Here is a 19,795-nt window from a genome sequence, read left to right as displayed (position 1 = left end):
AATGCAACCGATGAGCCATCTACAGGGATGGGACAGATCCGATCCAGCCAAAATCACTAGGGTTCTATTTCACTCACATAGCCCCCGTGTTTGAGAGGGACTTAGTCTATTCGATAAGTTGGATACTTTGATCAAAGGAATTAAGCAATACTGAGCCATAATGAGATTTGATTTGGCCCACAGTCTGATCCGTTTCAACCAGCGGCAGAATGTGCCAGGCATCAAATGCATACGGATTTGAATATTAGGGGATCTGGAAGGACTAACCTAATAAATACAGACACAGGTAAAGTCAAAATACTGCAGAGATACTGCAGAGTAAACACAGCTGCCGAGTAAACACAACACAACTTTGTAGGGTAAGACGCTCCGAATGTCAAAAATGTCTAGAATCTTGGTGAATAAATTATGAGAGGTGGCTGAGCAACTTCCTGTTGTCTTCCTGGAAAAATATGGACAGGGGTTTGTCAGCGTCTAGGGTCGCATCCTACTTCTGACACCAACTGTACGACGTGACAACTTTAAGGTCAAAGAAGGCCGTGGAAAATACACAGTGAGAACACTGTGAAGAAATGTTTGGTCCACGGCTGCCAGGATTAGAGGGCTGAGGTAAACACATACATGATCCAGTGGGCAAAAGCGCCTTGGTAAGCTTTGAGAAACCCCTCATAAGCCTGGTTCCCGGTCGGGTAAACAGGTACAAGCGATTCACAGACACGCTCAGAGAACTGCAGCGGCCTGCATCCAAAATAGACCAGCATAGCAGAACAGGGGGACTACTGCCATAGAGCCATGACCTTTGTTTTGGGAGCCAGGGATGGAGAGAGGCTTGAATAACATGGAAACTTCCCTAATCTCCCGTTTGGAATTCCGAGCCGTGCCTGGGGGACATGGGCATAGTTCTTATTCTTAGCTGCGGAGGACAGGTTGGGGGAGAGGGGAAGTGACCTCTGCCATTTCCACTGTCATCACCCTGCCATTGTTTAAAGTAGACAGAGGGTGGTGGACCATCAAACTAAATATCTACAGATGTAGGATCTTAATTTGATCACCCTGTTGCAAGAGAACTTTCCTGCAATGTAGGAAATTGAAAACTTGTAGTGTATTTCAGGTTGGGAAATGCTTCTGAAGTTTTCCTTTACAGAAAATGTAACAACCACTACAAAAATGTCCGTTAGTTATGAATCACATAATAATTCACATTCCCTGTTGCTGCAGGATTATTTTCCTGCTGTAGCAAACTGGCATTAATTAAGATCCTACATCTGTACCACACTACTGCTGCAATAATACCTGTAGGCCTAATCTATTTTATAGAGGAGAAAAAATGTGTTTGCTGTCTTTAAAATATGTGTTCATCAAGGCCACTTTTGGCTACCTTGTCTCTTGTTATTTTGTTTTGTTTCAGGAAACTTCCTCTCTCTCGTCCAATGATGAACCCCTCGGTAGATATGTGTCCAACTCATATTCCGGCTGACAGTTTTATGTGCTCCAATTTACCCAATATAACTAGGACACCTCTAATTGGACTTCCTGTCTTTGATATGGAAAGTGTGTTACTGTGTACCTGTCAGGATTCTCAAAAAAGAAGAATCAACACATAGGCCTGCTATTATGGATGTCCTATTAGATGCTCTGACAAGTGACATGTCTTGTGTACGGATCCACATTAGGGTTCAGTCCTGTATGTAACACTATTGACAATGACAGTTGCAGCTTGGGTGAGATGATGTTCAGCCGTTTTTTCAAAAACACGGGTTCAGAGGGTTGAATCAATTTCTGTATATAAACATGGATGTGGAAACAACCAACATTTGCTCCCATGGGGGTTTTCGAGAGGAAAGACGGCAACAGTCACCATTGTTTGGAAGACCAAACAGAGCTGATGAACAGTACAGTTATACCCCCAAAGGAGTCATGGCAAAACCAACTCAAACTCTTCGTTCAGTGTATGATAACTTTTTACATGTAAAGCATTTTTAAATGTAGGAGCAATATGCAGGATAATGCAAATGGGATTTGTGGCCTTTCGTTACAAATGAGGTCATCTCACAAGACGGCGCTGACAGACACTGTCGACCTGTTTATAGCTCCTAGCCAACTTTGTAGTTTAATATTTTTTGCTCAGAACGTTTCTTGCATTATTACTGGCAACAACTTTAGGATATTATACTACCGGTCACTCACCAGAAATACGACTTCCCTGACCTGGAACCTTTGTTTGAACTTCCTGAGGCAGCTCTCTACATCCCGGGGCTGCACAAAAATGCAGATCCTGGAGTAGAGATAGAAGATTTGGGGCCCTAGTCAGGTTCAGGAGGTGTGCATACCATCCACCGCTTCCCAGTATATTACTCACTAACTTTCAGTTTCTGGACAGTAAAGTAGATGAGCTCAGAGCCAAGATCTCTCTCCTGAGAGCCATTAGGGACTGTAAGGTACTCTATTTTACAGAATCATGGCTTATATAGATATTTTGAATGGAATAGCTATATAAGTGTACAGAGGCCCATTATCAACAACCATCACTCCTGTGTTAGCTAATCCAAGTTTATCATTTTAAAAGGCTAATTAATCATTAGAAAACCCTTTTGCAATTATGTTAGCACAGCTGAAAACTGTTGTTCTGATTAAAGAAGCAATAAAACTGGCCTTCTTTAGACTACTTGAGTATCTGGAGCATCAGCAATTGTGTGTTCGATTACAGGCTCAAAATGGCCAGAAACAACTAACTTTCTCCTGAAACTCGTCAGTCTATTCTTGTTCTAAGAAATTAAGGCTATTCCATGCGAGAAATTGCCAAGAAACTGAAGATCTCGTACAACGCTGTGTACTGCTCCCTTCACAGAACAGCGCAAACTGGTCCTAACCAGAATAGAAAGAGGAGTGGGAGGCCCCGGTGCACAACTGAGCAAGAGAACAAGTACATTAGAGTGTCTAGTTTGAGAAACAGACGCCTCACAAGTCCTCAACTGGCAGCTTCATTAAATAGTTCCCGCAAAACACCAGTCTCAACATCAACAGTGAAGAGGTGACTACGGGATGCTGGCCTTCTAGGCCGAGTTGCAAAGAAAAAGCCCTATCTCAGATTGGCCAATAAAAATAAAAGATTATGATGGGCAAAAGAACACAGACACTAGACAGGGCTTGGACTCTTATGGGTTAACAACTCATGGTGTGAATTTGTTTTCCCGATCTGGAATACCTCACCATTACCTCCTGAGAGAGGATTTTCTTTGGTTATCGTCACTGCCGTGTATATCCCCCCAAGCTGACACTACGAAGTCTCTCAAGGAACTACAGTGCATTCGGAAAATAATCAAACTCCTTCACTTTTTCCACATTTTATTACGTTACAGTCATATTCTAAAATGGATTGAATAGGTGTTTTTCCTCATCAATCTACACACTATACCCATAATGACAATTCAAAAAACAGGTTTTAGAAATTTTTGCAATAAAAAAAAAAATGAAATATAACATTTATATAAGTATTCAGACACTTTACTTAGTACTTTGTTGAAGCACCTTTGGCAGCAATTACAGCGGTGGATGGTGTGCACGCATCTGAGTCAGACTAGAAGTCCACTCCGAGTACCTGTTCTCCGCCGCCGGTGTTTTGGAGAAGTCTCTGGAATATGTTAAATTACCCTGGGGGGTATGAACAAAGGATTCAATTCGGGGAAAAGTCGTATTGCTGGTCGTAATGCTGGTGAGTTACCACCACTCTGATATCCAATAGTTATTTCCGGCTGTATGTAATAACACAAAAAAACTGGGCTTATAATTTAAGAAATAACACTGCAAAGTTGCTTAGGAGCTAGAAGCAGAGCTGTCATATCTGTCGGCACCATACTGCAGGATGGTGGCAGCATAATGCTGTGGGGATGTTTTTGAGCGTCAGGGACTGGGAGAGTAGTCAGGATCAAGGGAAAGACGAACAGAGCAAAGTGCAGAGAGATCCTTGATGAAAAGCTGCTCCCGAGCGTTCAGGACCTCAGACTGGGACGAAGGTCCACCTTCCAAGAGGACAATGACCCTAAGCACATAGCCAAGACAACGCAGGAGTGGCTTTGGGACATGTCTCTGAATGTCCTTGAGTGGTCCAGCCAGAGCCCGGACTTGAACCCAATCGAACTTCTCTGGGGAGACCTGACAATAGCTGTGCAGCGACTCTCCCCATCCAACCTGACAGAGCTTGAGAGGATATGCAGAGAACAATGGGAGAAACTCCCCAAATACAGGTGTGCCAAGCTTGTAGCATCATACCCAAGAAGACTCGAGGCTGTAATCGCTGCCAAAGGTGGTTCAACAAAGGACTGAGTAACTGGTCTGAATACTTATGTAAATGTGATATTTACCAACAAACTAACATGGTCCAAGCACATCATGACAGTCGTGAAGTGGTACGACAAAACCTATTCCCCCTCAAGAGAATGAAACAATTTGGCATGGGTCCTCAGATCCTCAAAAGGTTCTACAGCTGCACCAGAGAGCATCCTGACTGTAACAAGTAATTAAAGAGCAGCAGAAAAAAAACTAAGAATATGTACAGGGAATGCCGGTACAGAGTCAATGTGCGGGGGCACCGGTTAGTTGATGTAGTATGTACATGTAGGCAGAATTACCAAACATATACCAGGCGGTGTCAGAGGAAAGCCCTAAAAATTATCAAGGACTTCAGCCACCCTGGTTATAGACTGTTCTCTCTGCTGCCGCACAGCAAGCGGTACAGGAGCACCAAGTCTAGGTCCAAGAGGCTTCTAAACAGTTTCTATCGCCAAGCCATAAGACTCCTGAACATCTAGTCAAATGGCTACTAAGACTATTTGCATTGCCCCTCCCCTCCCCTCTCCACACCACTGCCACTCACTGTTGTCATCTATGCATAGTCACTTTAATTAACTCTGCCTACATGTACATACTACTTCAACTAACCGGTGCACCCTCACATTGACTCTGTACCGGCATCCCCCTGTATATACCGTTGTTTTTTTTTGCTGCTGCTCTTTAATTACTTGTTACTTTTATCTCTTATTCTTATCCGTATTTTTTGAAACTGCACTTTTGGTTAGGGGCTCGTAAGTAAGAATTTCAATGTTAGGTCTGTACCTGTTGTATTCGGCGCAACTAATAAAATTGGATTTGATTTATAATGTTGTATACTGCGTTATGTTTTGATTAATTTCAAATTGTTTGCCTTGCTTCACTAGACTGTGAAATGCACTTTCCTTTTTGCAGTTTTTCAATTTCTATTACTGTAAGAAGTAGGAAATTGAGCAAGAGGGGGGATATGAACAAACTGACATCCATTGTATAATTAAGAGGGTGAAGTATTAATACAGGCAGTAACTTCACCGGGTATAATTCATCATACACATTCTTAATTACATTGTTTACACAGATGTCTGTAAAAATGGTTAGGGCAACAGTCACTCTTTCATTATAATGACATATGACAGCACAGCATCATCATTGGATATCTAAATAATGAAAACAGTGTAATGTATAATGTTGTTGTTTGCCTTTACTGCATTCCGGGACGACAGAATATTGTATGGAGACGATGGAATGATGGATCCATGTCAGTACAGGTTTCGCCTTCCCCCACAAAAATTGGCATTACATGGGAAAATGTGCTGTATATAATGTTGATTTCTCTCCCACATCACTAATCAGATAATTAGCTCTCCTTAGAGAGGTTCATAGAGTTTGTACTCAATTGTTATTTTGCTTCTTGCTTCGCTTTTTGGATGGGGGCCCAAGATGCTTGGAGGACCAATGGGGACTATTTTTGGTGTCAAACACCTCCTCGTCAACACATAATCAACACTTGATGTACGACTACTGGCTGAGTGCAATGCTTTACAATCTGTTGATGCTTTGAATGCAGGATACACTTGTGTTGAGTCTTGGGTCATGGTACAGCCTACAGTACATATTGTAATAAATATATATATTTTATTGTCACATACACCAGATAGGAGTAGTGAAATGTGTTGGTGTACAGGGTCAGCCATACTAGTACAGCGTCCCTGGAGAAAGTTAGGCTTAGGCGTCTTGCTCAAGGCCACATCAACAGATCTTTCACCTTGTCGGCTCGTGTATTCAAACCAGCAACCTTTCAGTTACTGGCCTAATGCTTTAACCACTAGGCTACCAAACACACACACAATTCAATACCAGTTGTTGAACAACATAAACAACAGAAATGACAGTTTCAGACATGACTGACAAATACACCTTGACTTGTAAAAGCCCTACTATCCAGAGGCACCTATGTGAGGCCTTCAGATCTTAGCAGAAAACACACCCTTGTAAGTAGATCTTGACTGGGTCTGCCTTTGATGGCAAGCATGAGCAATGCTCAAGATCTCCAGAGCATCTGAGTCACTCCAAGGGTTGTGGTCAGGAATGTGGCCACAGCCCTGCTATCCGCTCACTTTTATTAGATCAGGGTTCTTTTGTCCCTCCTGTGAAATGTCAGTCGCGTCACCAGCTATGTTAACCTCCAACCTCACTGACCCCCTCTGCGAGCCCTCAGCTGCTCCCTGCCACTAGTGGCCACTGGGCAGACTATCAGACAACCAGCCAGCCAAGACAGCCTGCCTGCCCCCATTCCTGGCTTTATCTCTGGGCTTAAGAGCTCTCTGTCCCTCTCCGCCATTCCTGCTCGTATTGGCCTGTTCAAACATAATGGACAGATAGAGAAAAAAATCACCACCGCTTGGCGTTGAGAGGAGAATGACTGTGGGGAGACAGGGCTTTTGGGATATGTGGGACTTCTGTGAGACTTCTGATTGTAGCAACTAGGAATAGCTAAGAATAACCATTGTCTAAGTGCTTACAATATTGCCACATGACTGCTCAGAAACAGTTAACTCTGTCAGCAACAGATATTTCTGTAGGTTTGCAAGAGTGGTGTCTCCCTCACACAGAACTGAGCTACATTTGTACCATATTCTCTCTGAAAAGAAATGTCCAGTGTTACTGTTGATCACAGCAGCCTTCATACCATATTTAAGACAATATGAATATGGTTACCATCTAAAAGAGAACCACTGCCACAGGTTTGTGAATATGGATGGCACATTGCACTTCTGCACATACTGTAAAACTCCAAACAGGCAAGTAGACGGAGATACATTTTGCATTCTTATATTTTATCTTGGTGTTGTACAGCCAAAGCTAGAACCGGAGTACACTGTGTTTATGTCAACATTCATCTCCTCAAGGCCGAACTTGCACTGACTGAACATTTTAAAGAAGCGAATAGTGGACATACATTGTAGGTAGACTCTTCTTAAAGTAGTGCTTGAATACCCCAGTGGGAGATCATGATAGGCCGAAGGGTGAACTATCCAATTGCAAATTACCAAACCTACTGCTTAGTTGTGTTACTATCATCTGCCAGGTCCCCAAAACTGAACACAGTTTCTACTAGTAAAACGGAGAAAAAAAGACGAATAAAGCTCAATAACATATCTTTGTCCTCAAATGTATGACAATCTGAAGCAACATTTAAGAGTGCTCTCGATACTTAGTTTCAGTCAGAAGGTGAGAATTATAATGTCTCTGTCTGACTAACAAATGGAGACAGTTGCTATGAAGATAAAGACAAGGGGGTTGATAAAAGTCACTATTCATGAAACCTCCAATTTTAACAAATGTGGAAATTGTAAAGAGGGCATAATTGACTGATGCAATCCCTGCAATAGCCCTGTCTATTGATTAACCTTGGGGTTACCTTGACTTTGAGGAGCACAAATTACTCTTGGCAGAGGACACTTTTCAGAAGCCCTCCGTGATTCTCATATTTGGATTAATCTTAATTCTGAATTATTGTTGGGCGAAATGGAAGTGATTATCACCGGCAAATCTATCCACATCTTAGTGAAGAGGTTAGTAATGAGGTTTGACACACTGAACTACAATTTATCCCCAATTCAAATCACTTCATGAATGATGTATGTTCAGATGTAGGATCTTAATTTGAGCCAGTTTGCTACAGCAGGAAATTAATCCTGTAGCTAAAGGAAATGTGGCTCCTTATGTGGATTATAATTAATGGAATTTTGAATAGGGTTGGAGGGAAAATAAAGTCTGAAAATTCAGAGTGGGAATAACAAACTTCAGAAGTCTTTTAACCTGAAATACACAACTTTTGTTTTTTTATTAAATTCTCCTGCAACAAAGTGCTAAAATTAAGATCCTACAGCACATACACTGAGTGTACAAAACATTAGGAACACCTGCTCTTTCTATGACTGACCAGGGGAAAGCTATGATCCCTTATTGATGCACTTGTTGAAACTTCTTTGGGATCTGTGACCCTTCCACAGGACGGTTGAGCTAACATAGGCTAATGCGATTAGCATGAGATTGTAAGTAACAAGAACATTTCCCAGGACATAGACATATCTGATATTGGCAGAAAGTTAAATCCACTTCAATCAGAGGAGATGAAGTGGAAGAGAAATGTTAAAGAATGATTTTTAAGCCTTGAGACAATTGAGAAATGGATTGTGTATGCATGCCATTCAGAGAGTGAATGGGCAAGACAACCAATGTAAGTGCCTTTGAAGGGAGTATGGTAGCAGGTGGCAGGCGCAATGGATTGAGTGTCTCAAGAACTGCAACGCTGAGTTTAAAATGGCGCCGGAATAAATGGCAGCAGTCCTACTGGCGCCCAACCAATTGTGCTATTATGTAGTTTTTTTCACGTTATTTGTAACTTATTTTGTACATAATGTTTCTTCAACCGTATCTTACGGCTAAAAAAAAGCTTCTGGATATCAGGACAGCTGTAACGGCTGTCATGGGAAGAAGGTGAGGACCAAAGCGCAGTGTGGTAAGTGTTCATCTTATTTAATGAAAACTGAACACTGAATAACAAAACAACAAAGAAACAACCGGAACAGTTCTGTCTGGTGTAGACACACAAAGACTGAAAACAACCCACAAAACACAATCGAAAACAGGCTACCAAAATATGGTTCTCAATTCTCTGATTGAGAACCATACCAGGCCAAACACAGAAATAGAAAATCATAGAAAAACTAACATAGACAACCCACCCAACTCATGCCCTGACCATACTAAAACAAAAGACAAAACAAAGGAACTAAGGTCAGAACGTGACAACAGCGATCACTCACCTCGGATTAGACAAAGTTTTTTTCTTCAACAAGCAGGATGCACAGGACATTCTCAGAACACCCGACAGGGCCAACTTCCCAGTTATTTGCAAGAGGAAGAGACGCAGGTACAGAGGACACAGAGTGGGGTGCCTCGTAAGGATCCGCAGAAGGCGAGTGGGAAAGCTGCCGTTACGTCAATATTACTCGCCAACGTGCAATCATTGGACAATAAACTAGACAAGGTACGACCACGAATATCCTACCAACGGGACATCAAAAACTGTAATATCTTATGTTTCACAGAATCGTGGCTGAATGATGACATGGATATTCAGCTAGTGGGATATACGCTGCACTGGAAAGATAAAACAGCACACACCGGTAAGACGAGGGGGGGGGGGGTCTGTGCATATCTCTAAACAGCAGCTTGAAATCTAAGGAAGTCTTGAGATTTTGCTCGCCTGAAGAAGAGTATCTTGTGATAAAACACACTATTTGCCTAGAGAGTTTTCAGCAATACTTTTCGTGGCTGTTTATTTACCACCACAGACTGATGCTGGCACTAAGACCGCACTCAGTCAGCTGTATAAGGAAATAAGCAAACAGAAAACCGCTCACCCAGAGGCGGTGCTCCTAGTGGCCAGAGACTTTAATGAGGGAAACTTAAATCAGTTCTACCCAATTTCTATCAACAACAGAGGGAACACAATTCTAGATCACCTGTACTCCACATACAGGGACGCGTACAAAGCTCTCCCTCGCCCTCATTTGGTAAATCCGACCACAATTATATCCTCCTGATTCCTGATTACAAGCAAATATTAAAGCAGTAAGCACCAGTGACTCGGTCTATAAATATTGGTCAGGTGAAGCAGATGCTAAACTACAGGACTGTTTTGCTATCACAGACTGGAACATGTTCAGGGTATTCTTCCAATGGCATTGAGGAGTACAACACATCAGTCACTGGCTTTATCAATAAGTGCATCGAGGACGTCATCCCCACAGTGACAGTATGTACATACCCCAACCAGAAGCCATTGATTACAGGCAACATCCGCACTGAGTTAAAGGATAGAGCTGCCGCTTTCAAGGTGCGCGACTCTAACCCGGAAGCTTATAAGAAATCCTGCTATGCCCTCCGACGAACCATCAAACAAGCAAAGCGTCAATACAGGGCTAAGATTGAATTGTACTACACCAGCTCCGTCACTCATCTTATGTGGCAGGGCTTGGAAACTATTAGAGACCACAAAGGGAAGCACAGCCGCGAGCTGCCCAGTGACACGAGCCTACCAGACGAGCTAAATCACTTCTATGCTCGCTTCGAGGCTAGCAACACTGAGGCATGAATGAGAGCATCAGCTGTTCTGGACGACTGTGTGATCACGCTCCCCGTAGCCGCCGAGAGTAAGACCTTTAAACAGGTCAACATTCATCAAGGCTGCAGGGCCAGATGGATTACCACAACGTGTGCTCTGGGCATGTGCTGACCAACTGGCAGGTGTCTTCACTGACATTTTCACTGACATTTCATATCCGTAGCCATGAAGTGCTTTGAAAGGCTGGTAATGGCTCACATAACCACTATTATCCCAGAAACACCTACGTGAGAATGCTATTCATTGACTACAGCTCAGCATTCAACACCATAGTACCCTCAAAGCTCATTACTAAGCTAAGGATCCTGGACTTCCTGATGGGCCGCCCTCAGGTGGTGAGGGTCGGTAGCAACACATCTGCCACGCTGATCCTCAACACTGGAGCCCCTCAGGGGTGCGTGCTCACCCACGACTGCATGGCCAGGCACGTCTCCAACACCATCATTAAGTTTGCCTAATCTCCGAAAACGACGAGACAGCCTTTAGGGAGGAGGTCAGAGACCTGGCCGTGTGGTGCCAGAATAACAACCTATCCCTCAACGTAACAAAGACTAAGGAGATGATTGTGGACTACAGGAAAAGGAGGACCGAGCACGCCCCCATTCTCATCGACGGGGCTGTAGTGGAGCAGGTTGAGAGCTTCAAGTTCCTTGGTGTCCACATCAACGACAAACTAGAATGGTCTAAACACACCAAGACAGTCGTGAAGAGGGCACAACAAAGCCTATTCCCCCTCAGGAATCTAAAAAGACTTGGCATGGGTCCTCAGATCCTCAAAAGGTTCTACAGCTGCAACATCAAGAGCATGGTTGCATCACTGTCTGGTACGTCAATTGCTCGGCCTCTGACCGCAAGGCACTACAGAGCGTAGAGTGTACTGCCCAGTAAATCACTGAGGCTAAGCTGCCTGCTATCCAGGACCTCTACACCAGGCGGTGTCAGAGGAAGGCCCTAAAAATTGTCAAAAGACCCCAGCCACCCCAGTCATAGACTGTTCTCTCTACTACCGCATGGCAAGCGGTACCGGAGTGCCAAGTCTATGACAAAAAGGCTTCTCAACAGTTTTTACCCCCAAGCCATAAGACCTGCTGTATTCGGTGCACATGACAAATAAACGTTGATTTGATTTGGTGGGTTTTTCACGCTCAACAGTTTGTGTATCAAGAATGGTCCATCACCCAGTTTGTGTATCAAGAATGGTCCACCACCCAAAGGATATTCAGTCAACTTGACATAACGGAGGGAAGCATTGGAGTCCACATGGGCCAGCATCCCTGTGGAACACTTTTGACACCTTGTAGAGTCCATGCCCCAATGAATTGAGGCTGTTCTGAGGGCAAAAGGGGGTCCTAATGTTTTGTATACTCAGTGTATGTAGCTGGAAGTTATGTGAATAATTGTTCATGTAATTTATGTTCTGCATTACCTACAGTGGGGCAAAAAAGTATTTAGTCAGCCACCAATTGTGCAAGTTCTCCCACTTAAAAATATGAGAGAGGCCTGTAATTTTCATCATAGGTACACTTCAACTATGACAGACAAAATGAGAAAAAAAATCCAGAAAATCACATTGTAGGATTTTTTATTAATTTATTTGCAAATTATGGTGGAAAATAAGTATTTGGTCACCTACAAACAAGCAAGATTTCTGGCTCTCACAGACCTGTATCTTCTTCTTTAAGAGGCTCCTCTGTCCTCCACTCGTTACCTGTATTAATGGCACCTGTTTGAACTTGTTATCAGTATAAAAGACACCTGTCCACAACCTCAAACAGTCACACTCCAAACTCCACTATGGCCAAGACCAAAGAAATGTCAAAGGACACCAGAACCCTGCTTAAGCCAGTACATGTCCAGGCCCATCTGAAGTTTGCTAGAGAGCATTTCGATGATCCAGAAGAAGATTGGGAGAATGTCATATGGTCAGATGAAACCAAAATATAACTTTTTGGTAAAAACTCAACTCGTCGTGTTTGGAAGACAAAGAATGCTGAGTTGCATCCAAAGAACACCATACCTACTGTGAAGCATGGGGGTGGAAACATCATGCTTTTTGGGGTTGTTTTCTGCAAAGTGACCAGGATGTTTGATCTGTGTAAAGGAAAGAATGAATGGGGCCATGTATCGTGAGATTTTGAGTGAAAACCTCCTTCCATCAGCAAGGGCATTGAAGATGAAACGTGGCTGGGTCTTTCAGCATGACAATGATCCCAAACACACCGCCCGGGCAACGAAGGAGTGGCTTCGTAAGAAGCATTTCAAGGTCCTGGAGTGGCCTAGCCAGTCTCCAGATCTTAACCCCATAGAAAATCTTTGGGGGAGTTGAAAGTCCGTGTTGCCCAGCAACAGCCCCAAAACATCACTGCTCTAGAGGAGATCTGCATGGAGGAATGGGCCAAAATACCAGCAACAGTGTGTGAAAACCTTGTGAAGACTTACAGAAAACGTTTGACCTCTGTCATTGCCAACAAAGAGTATATAACAAAGTATTGAGATAAACTTTTGTTATTGACCAAATACTTATTTTCCACCATCATTTGCAAATAAATTCATTAAAAATCGTACAATGTGATTTTCTGGAGAAAAAAAAATCTAATTTTGTATGTCATAGTTGAAGTGTACCTGTGATGAAAATTACAGGCCTCTCTCATCTTTTTAAGTGGGAGAACTTGCACAATTGGTGGCTGACTAAATACTTTTTTGCCCCACTGTAAATGCATAACGCTTTCTCTCTTTCTTGTTCTTAGTAACACACAAACACTAAAAGAGGACAAACAAGCCTTCAAGCCTGCTGGCCATGTGACCTCTAAGGGAGATAATGATCTTAGGCATACCCAAACACACACACTCACTCACACTGACAGTGTCCCTACTTCACAGTGAAGGATTGAGGAGGACTTGCATGGTCAATAGACTAAGGTAAATGGATAATGTGATCATACCATGCCATGCTTGGGCTGCCACTAGACTGAGATGATAAATGGCATTGTGTAAAATGAAAGTAGCCGTAATAGATTAAAATTCTGGTGCAGTATGGTCCATCCTAAACGTGCCCTCACTCCCGTCAATTAAATGGATTTTGGTTGATTAATTTATCATCTTTGAATTCAGGGAAATTGTAGAGGAGCCACTCATGCTGTGCTGAGGGTCACATTATATATTTATGGGGCATACACACTACAACTGCATTGGTTACTTGACCTTGAAACCCCGCTTCCACAGAATATGATCCAGAGAACATATATAGGCACAGAGCACTACAAGTGTCTTTGTGTATGACCGCATGTAGACTTCTGCGTAGTTGTGTTTCCTTTTTTCAGTGTCTTCAAACGTATTGCTCTTATCTCAAGCCATTGGCTCCTTGGCTAGTGGGACTGAGGTTTAGACAACTTTTTTTTATTTTCTTACAACCAGTACTTTGTCTATTATATTGGATGCTACAGTAGATGTGCTTGACTGAGCATTGATTAACCTCTGCATTGAAAGGGAGATTCATAAGGAGGCTGAATGCCTTTTAATGCATTTTCATCGAGCCTTATCTCATTCTCTCGGCACATTGAGCCATTTGAATGAGAACAAAGATGCAGGCTTTTCACCATTAGGAAATAAATATGTATGAAGGCAGCAAGTAGAAGACCGCTCCAAAATATGTTCAATTACATAACACTTGATTTGACTGCATCCACAGTTTGCTTTCCCTAGGCATTGGGAAAGTATTTTACATACTATTTTGAGGAGAAGAAACCCAGTTTCTTCCATTTTGAATGATTATTTATTGAAAGCAGATATCTGGAGGTCAGTTGTTTATACATGTTTAATACACATGCAATGTATTAGCGTGCCAATAAACATGCAATCATTTATAGATCATTTATATATCCATGTAATAGCTCTACCAGTATGTCTAACAACTTTTACAGTCAAACTTTTAAAGAGAGACATTTACATTTTGGTTTTGCATAGAATTGTTTAAATAAGTCAATTATTTGATACATTGTAAATGGCCATCAAAGCAGAGAGCCAAACATGTGGACTAAAGACACTTGAATTGATTTCGGGAAACTTTATAGCAAAAAATTGGGATAGCCCATGGTAAAGTAATGTGGCTGATTGTGATTATTATTTTTGACTGCTTTGTCTAGCTATGTAGTCAAGCTGTCAATTCTCTAAGCCAAACACTTAGCACACCATTTACCCATGGATTCCTGATAAATTGTATTCCTTTCAGCAGCATTTTAAATACTATGAACTTCAGGATCTAGTGATTGTGATGCATGGCAGATGTTTGTGGGAATTAGTGTATCCTCTGTGGGCCAAAGCTAGAACAAAACTTACCTTGTCTACTTTTTTTTATTTAACTAGGGTAGTCAGTTAAGAACAAATTCTTATTTTCAATGGAACAGTGGGGTAACTGCCTGTTGAGGGGCAGAATGACAGATTTGCACCAGATTTGCACCAGATTTGCACAGGGATATGAACTTGCAATATTTCGTTTGCTAGTCCAACGCTCTAACCACTAAGTTACCCTGCCGCCCAAACTTTACTTCAGGAAAGATGATTTAAAACTGACCATTGCTGTGTCATAGAAACATTTCACAACATATTTTTTTTGTTTTAATGAACTGCCAAAAAAGTGAATGGCCACTAAAGCTATTTTGGTCAACGTTCACATGCAAGAATACATTGTCTGTGTGTCTTGATCCCTGCCTGCACCCATCAGTGAGACAGAACATTTTGGGCTAATGTATCTGGACCCTGGCCAATGACAGTGGAGAGCCCTGTCGGCTTGATGATAGCAGCTGAGAACAATACCTCATTGTGACGCCACGGACAGGCAGATCTATTTCAGGTTTCTTCCTTTTATAGTGTGCCATACGACCTTGTTAATCGGCCCCATCTCCCCTCCCCAGGCTAAGTAGATATAAAAGCTTCAGGAGAGGCTCTGACCATCTGTGCTTAGGAATTGCCTCCTCCCTACCTCTGAACTCTCACTCTTTAACGCTGAGCACGTAGACGCACGCATCCCAGCTCAACGCATTCAGCACCATGGCCCCCAAAAAGGTGGAGGCTAAGAAGCCAGAGTCCAAAAAGGCAGAGCTTGCCAAAAAGGAAGCAGCACCCGCTGCCAAGCCCAAGCCCACGCCGACCCCCGAACCTGTGGTTGAGGCCCCCAAGGAGCCCGACTTTGACCCCAAGAGCATCACCCTCGAGTACAGCGCCGACCAGATCGAGGAGTTCAAGGAGGCCTTCACCCTGTTCGACCGCACACCCAAAGGGGAGATGAAGATCACGTTCGCCCAGTGCGGCGATGTGATGCGGGCGCTGGGCCAGAACCCCACCAACTCTGACGTCCTGAAGGTGTTGGGCAAGCCTCGGCCCGAGGACATGAGCAGCAAGCTGGTGGACTTTGAGACCTTCCTGCCAATGCTGCAGCACATTTCCCGTGCCAAGGACAAGGGCAACTTTGAGGACTTTGTTGAGGGCCTGCGGGTCTTTGACAAGGAGGGCAACGGCACCATCATGGGCGCTGAGCTGCGTCACGTACTGGCCACCCTGGGGGAGAGGATGACGGAGGATGAGGTAGACAGGCTGATGGCGGGCCAAGAGGACGCCAACGGATGCATCAACTACGCCTCCTTCGTAAAGCACATTCTGTCTGGGTGAGCTGGATTTTTACCAGAAGGACTTCAATGAATCTGTATTTTTTTCTCCTCTGGACCCCGTACCTGTCTCATTAATACCACTGCCACTTTAGTGGTGAGCATGTCCCTAAATGTACTGTTATGTTTGTTACTAAAAGCAGCTGGCAACAATCATGCCACAAAATGTTGATTATGAGACCTAATTTTTCATTTTCATTGAATAAAAAATGTACAGTGACAAAAAAAAGTTATTTATAGAGAAATGTTAATGAGATACTGAAGCCATGAACATTTTACATTTAATAAATCATGAATATTATAAATGTAATAAATAAAGCACATCTGATTATAAAGTCTCTAATAATTGTCTTACTCAACATCTAATATCTATCCGCAAAAGCTGAATTTTAATGGTAAATTTCCATTACACTCAGGACATAGAGTACATTGATGTTGCTTTGATTTCAGAGCATGATATTTTTGAGCTCAGAAAAAGACAAATGTTGTCATATTTCCAAGAATTTCAGAGCTCAGTAAAAGCCAGGTATTGTCAAATTACTCCTCAAATTGCCTCCAAATTGAGTATAATACCTGAACTTTATTGTGTGAGATGGAGGAAAGGAACTGCTCAGCCATGGAGGAATCAAGGAGATTTGGCTCCATTTGACAATGGAACATATTCTATTTTTACCTGCAGAGTCAGACTAGATACACATCTCTACAATCTCTACAATCTCTCCGAGAGGGGCGTCTCAGGGTATTCTATGTCTGGGTGAGCTCAAGAGACCCACCCCCCCATCCACCCACACACAGTGACAGTGTTGTCTGGCTGAGTGCTGGTCTCAGTTGGGGGGCAGCTACAGTGAAACTAGAAAAACACCCAGATATGAACAGGTATGCACACACACACACACATACAGTATATACTATACACATGTACACAGTCACCCAAACACACACATACCCACCCCCTTAGCCACCACTACATCCCCCCTGTCATCCGTCAGACAGGTGCCCCGAGGCTTGCCTCTCTGATCCCCAGTGCTGAGCAGACAGTGGGCTTAATGCTGGCTTACCAGGCTGTAAACACAAATTTCACACTCACTAATACAACCACTACATGGGGAGGAAGACCCTGCCCTGGGTGGCTTAGCAGGTGGCCAAAGTAAATCTGATTTTAGGGAAAATCATAGCAAAAAAAGTAAAATGTCTTGACAGTCTTGGCAGGTTTCTCTAAAATATCTTAGCTTGAGAGAAGCAGAACGGTAATTATGGCTGTTTCGTCAGTAATTTTTATGTTGAGTTTACAGTGGTTAAAGATAGGAAAGGTATGTGTTTTAAAGTCCATTATATTTGTGAATTAATTTAGCCACAAATTATGTAAAATACTTTAAAGGCAATGTATAGTGACGTTTTAATTGAATCACTTTAGAATGTGTTCCATCATATAATATATGCCATTTAGCAGACACTTTTATCAAAAGCGACTTATGTGTGCAAAGATGTTACGTATGGGGGACACTACCAACTGAGCCACACAGGACCACATAATCAGAAAGTCAAGACCAAGCATGTATGTTTCAGGAAAATGATTGTTTTCTTTTTTTTTGCTTCTTCAATTTTTGTCTTACTTGCAGTGCAATTTGAATGTCCAAAACAAATATTTGGTATTCAAGAGCGAACATCTTAACTAACCAAAGTGCGATAAAAGTCCACTCTACCATGCACATAACATATTGTTCAGAAGGAGCTTTAGTGATTTTGTGATGGATAATGCAGTACCATTATTCACCTGCTCCCTTGCCTTCAGAAATTGTAGATGTGTTTGTTTCCATGGAAACTATGAAAAGGTAAGTACTATGTGACTTCTTCAGTATCTGAGAGAAAGCCGTCTGGCAGTCAGACAGAATATCTCAAAACCTATGCAAATCATAGTCTTTGTACAGCAGCTTTATCTCCCTCAATACATCAAAGGATCCAAATGAAATTACCACAACCCTGAAACAACTATGTATTTTTATGGCAACAAAAGGTGTATAGCTTATTGCATAATATCATTATGTAGTATGATGAAAGCTCCTTCTGCTATGATTTCCGCTCAACTATTCTCTGACAATAGATTGTAGACGTACTCCTTCATAACATGTTATTCAAAGCAACAGGCTTTGTTCAATAGATATTTGTGAAATGGGGTGTAAGTATCAGCATAACTTCCATTTAAAAAGTAGATGGCCAAGTGGGAGAAGCGAAAATGACCCATAGCACACGAACATCCACAGTTACTACAGTCCCAATTACACTATTGCCATTGGATAGCCATAGAGGAGAGAGGCGCCTTTGGCCAAATGCACAAATGTACTAGTTACCCCGCTAATACACTGTAGATCCCACAGATCCCTGTATAACAGAGATACTCCCTTCAATTTAGGTCTAATTCCTTCCCTTGGGCTGTGTGGATGTGCAGATATGGTCTGATAGCAGCACTCTGTCACTGTTCCATCCCCACGCTCTGGTCATCATAGCCCCAAGCTGAAAAGCTGCATGAGGAGATATGCATGGTGTTTTGGTGGTGTGAATGTGGACTCCTTTTCCTGGGAATTGGGTTACAACATGTACCGTTGTGCTGCGTGTGGTGTACCTTACCCTTACCCTGACATCATTAAAATCCGAAACTCTTGCAGCGTGCACACAGTGTGACTGTGATTTAACAAGCTTGGGGTAGCTATGGACAATCGGTGGTCTGCTGGTGATGAGCAGAGTAATGCAAGTGTTATCTTGTATTGGGGTCGTTCCACGAATTGAATGTCTTTTGCGTCCCTATGATATTTTAGGTAGAAATTGTGTACCAATATTTCATTTTGAAAGCCTGTTATATAATTGACGTGCCCTTTGATGTAGCCCTTTGATGGATAATTCAATATATATGATTTTATATATGAATAAAGACTTGCTAATGTTCCAAAACAATACATTTTGACATGTCCTTCCGTTCATCCTCTGTGACTTCTAGGTGATTTTAACCCACTTAATCCCCAAATGTCTCCAAGTTTTCACCATAATTGTAATGCCCTGGTTATTTTGTTGCTTTGACAAAATCGTTTTAAGTCATCTGAAGATCTGTCTTTATTTCATGTTATTAGTGATTGATAGTGACCGTATTAGTGATTATTAGTGGTCAACGCTGTTACCTAAACTGAACTCTTATTTGAATGTGGTTAAATGATTCCTTAATAATTAATAATTGAAAAAAATACAACGAAAAAAAAAAACAACTAGTGTTTTTTTAAACCAGCATCTTTGAAGTGCAAGAGAAAGGTTTCTGTTATAGCCATTACCCTGGTTGCATTTCTGATAGTGTCCACAAGTTGGCGGCAGTGTAGGTTTCACATGGATAGCTTGGAGTATGACTGATCCTCAAGACATTTAGTGTGAAGTCCCCATGTGCATTTGTGCAAATTGTGAAGGAGACGTTCACATTCATATTCCATTTTTCTGCAAGAATATCGTCAAATCTGTATACTTGGACTTTTTTTAGCTTTTCAAATATTAATAGCCATATTATAAGTTCAACATTTGCAAAACAACCAGTTTTCATAACTTCATAACTGAATATTCTTATATTAATTTCAAT

The 19,795-nt window shown here is 42.2% G+C and overlaps 1 protein-coding gene across 1 annotated transcript; it reads left to right on the top strand.

Annotated features, from left to right (window-relative positions):
• Positions 1–15,457: 15,457 nt before the first annotated feature.
• On the top strand, positions 15,458–16,380 carry LOC112233494 (myosin light chain 4-like). The gene has a single exon (XM_024401166.2). The coding sequence runs from the start codon at positions 15,569–15,571 to the stop codon at positions 16,184–16,186; it is 618 nt and encodes a 205-aa protein (XP_024256934.1). The 5' UTR covers positions 15,458–15,568; the 3' UTR covers positions 16,187–16,380.
• The last annotated feature ends 3,415 nt before the right edge of the window (positions 16,381–19,795 follow it).

This window comes from Oncorhynchus tshawytscha, linkage group LG33 (assembly GCF_018296145.1).
Source record: "Oncorhynchus tshawytscha isolate Ot180627B linkage group LG33, Otsh_v2.0, whole genome shotgun sequence".
In the NCBI taxonomy this organism is placed as follows: domain Eukaryota; kingdom Metazoa; phylum Chordata; class Actinopteri; order Salmoniformes; family Salmonidae; genus Oncorhynchus; species Oncorhynchus tshawytscha.
The sequence above is the reverse complement of the archived record's forward strand: the minus strand, read 5'-3'. Positions and strand labels throughout refer to the sequence as shown.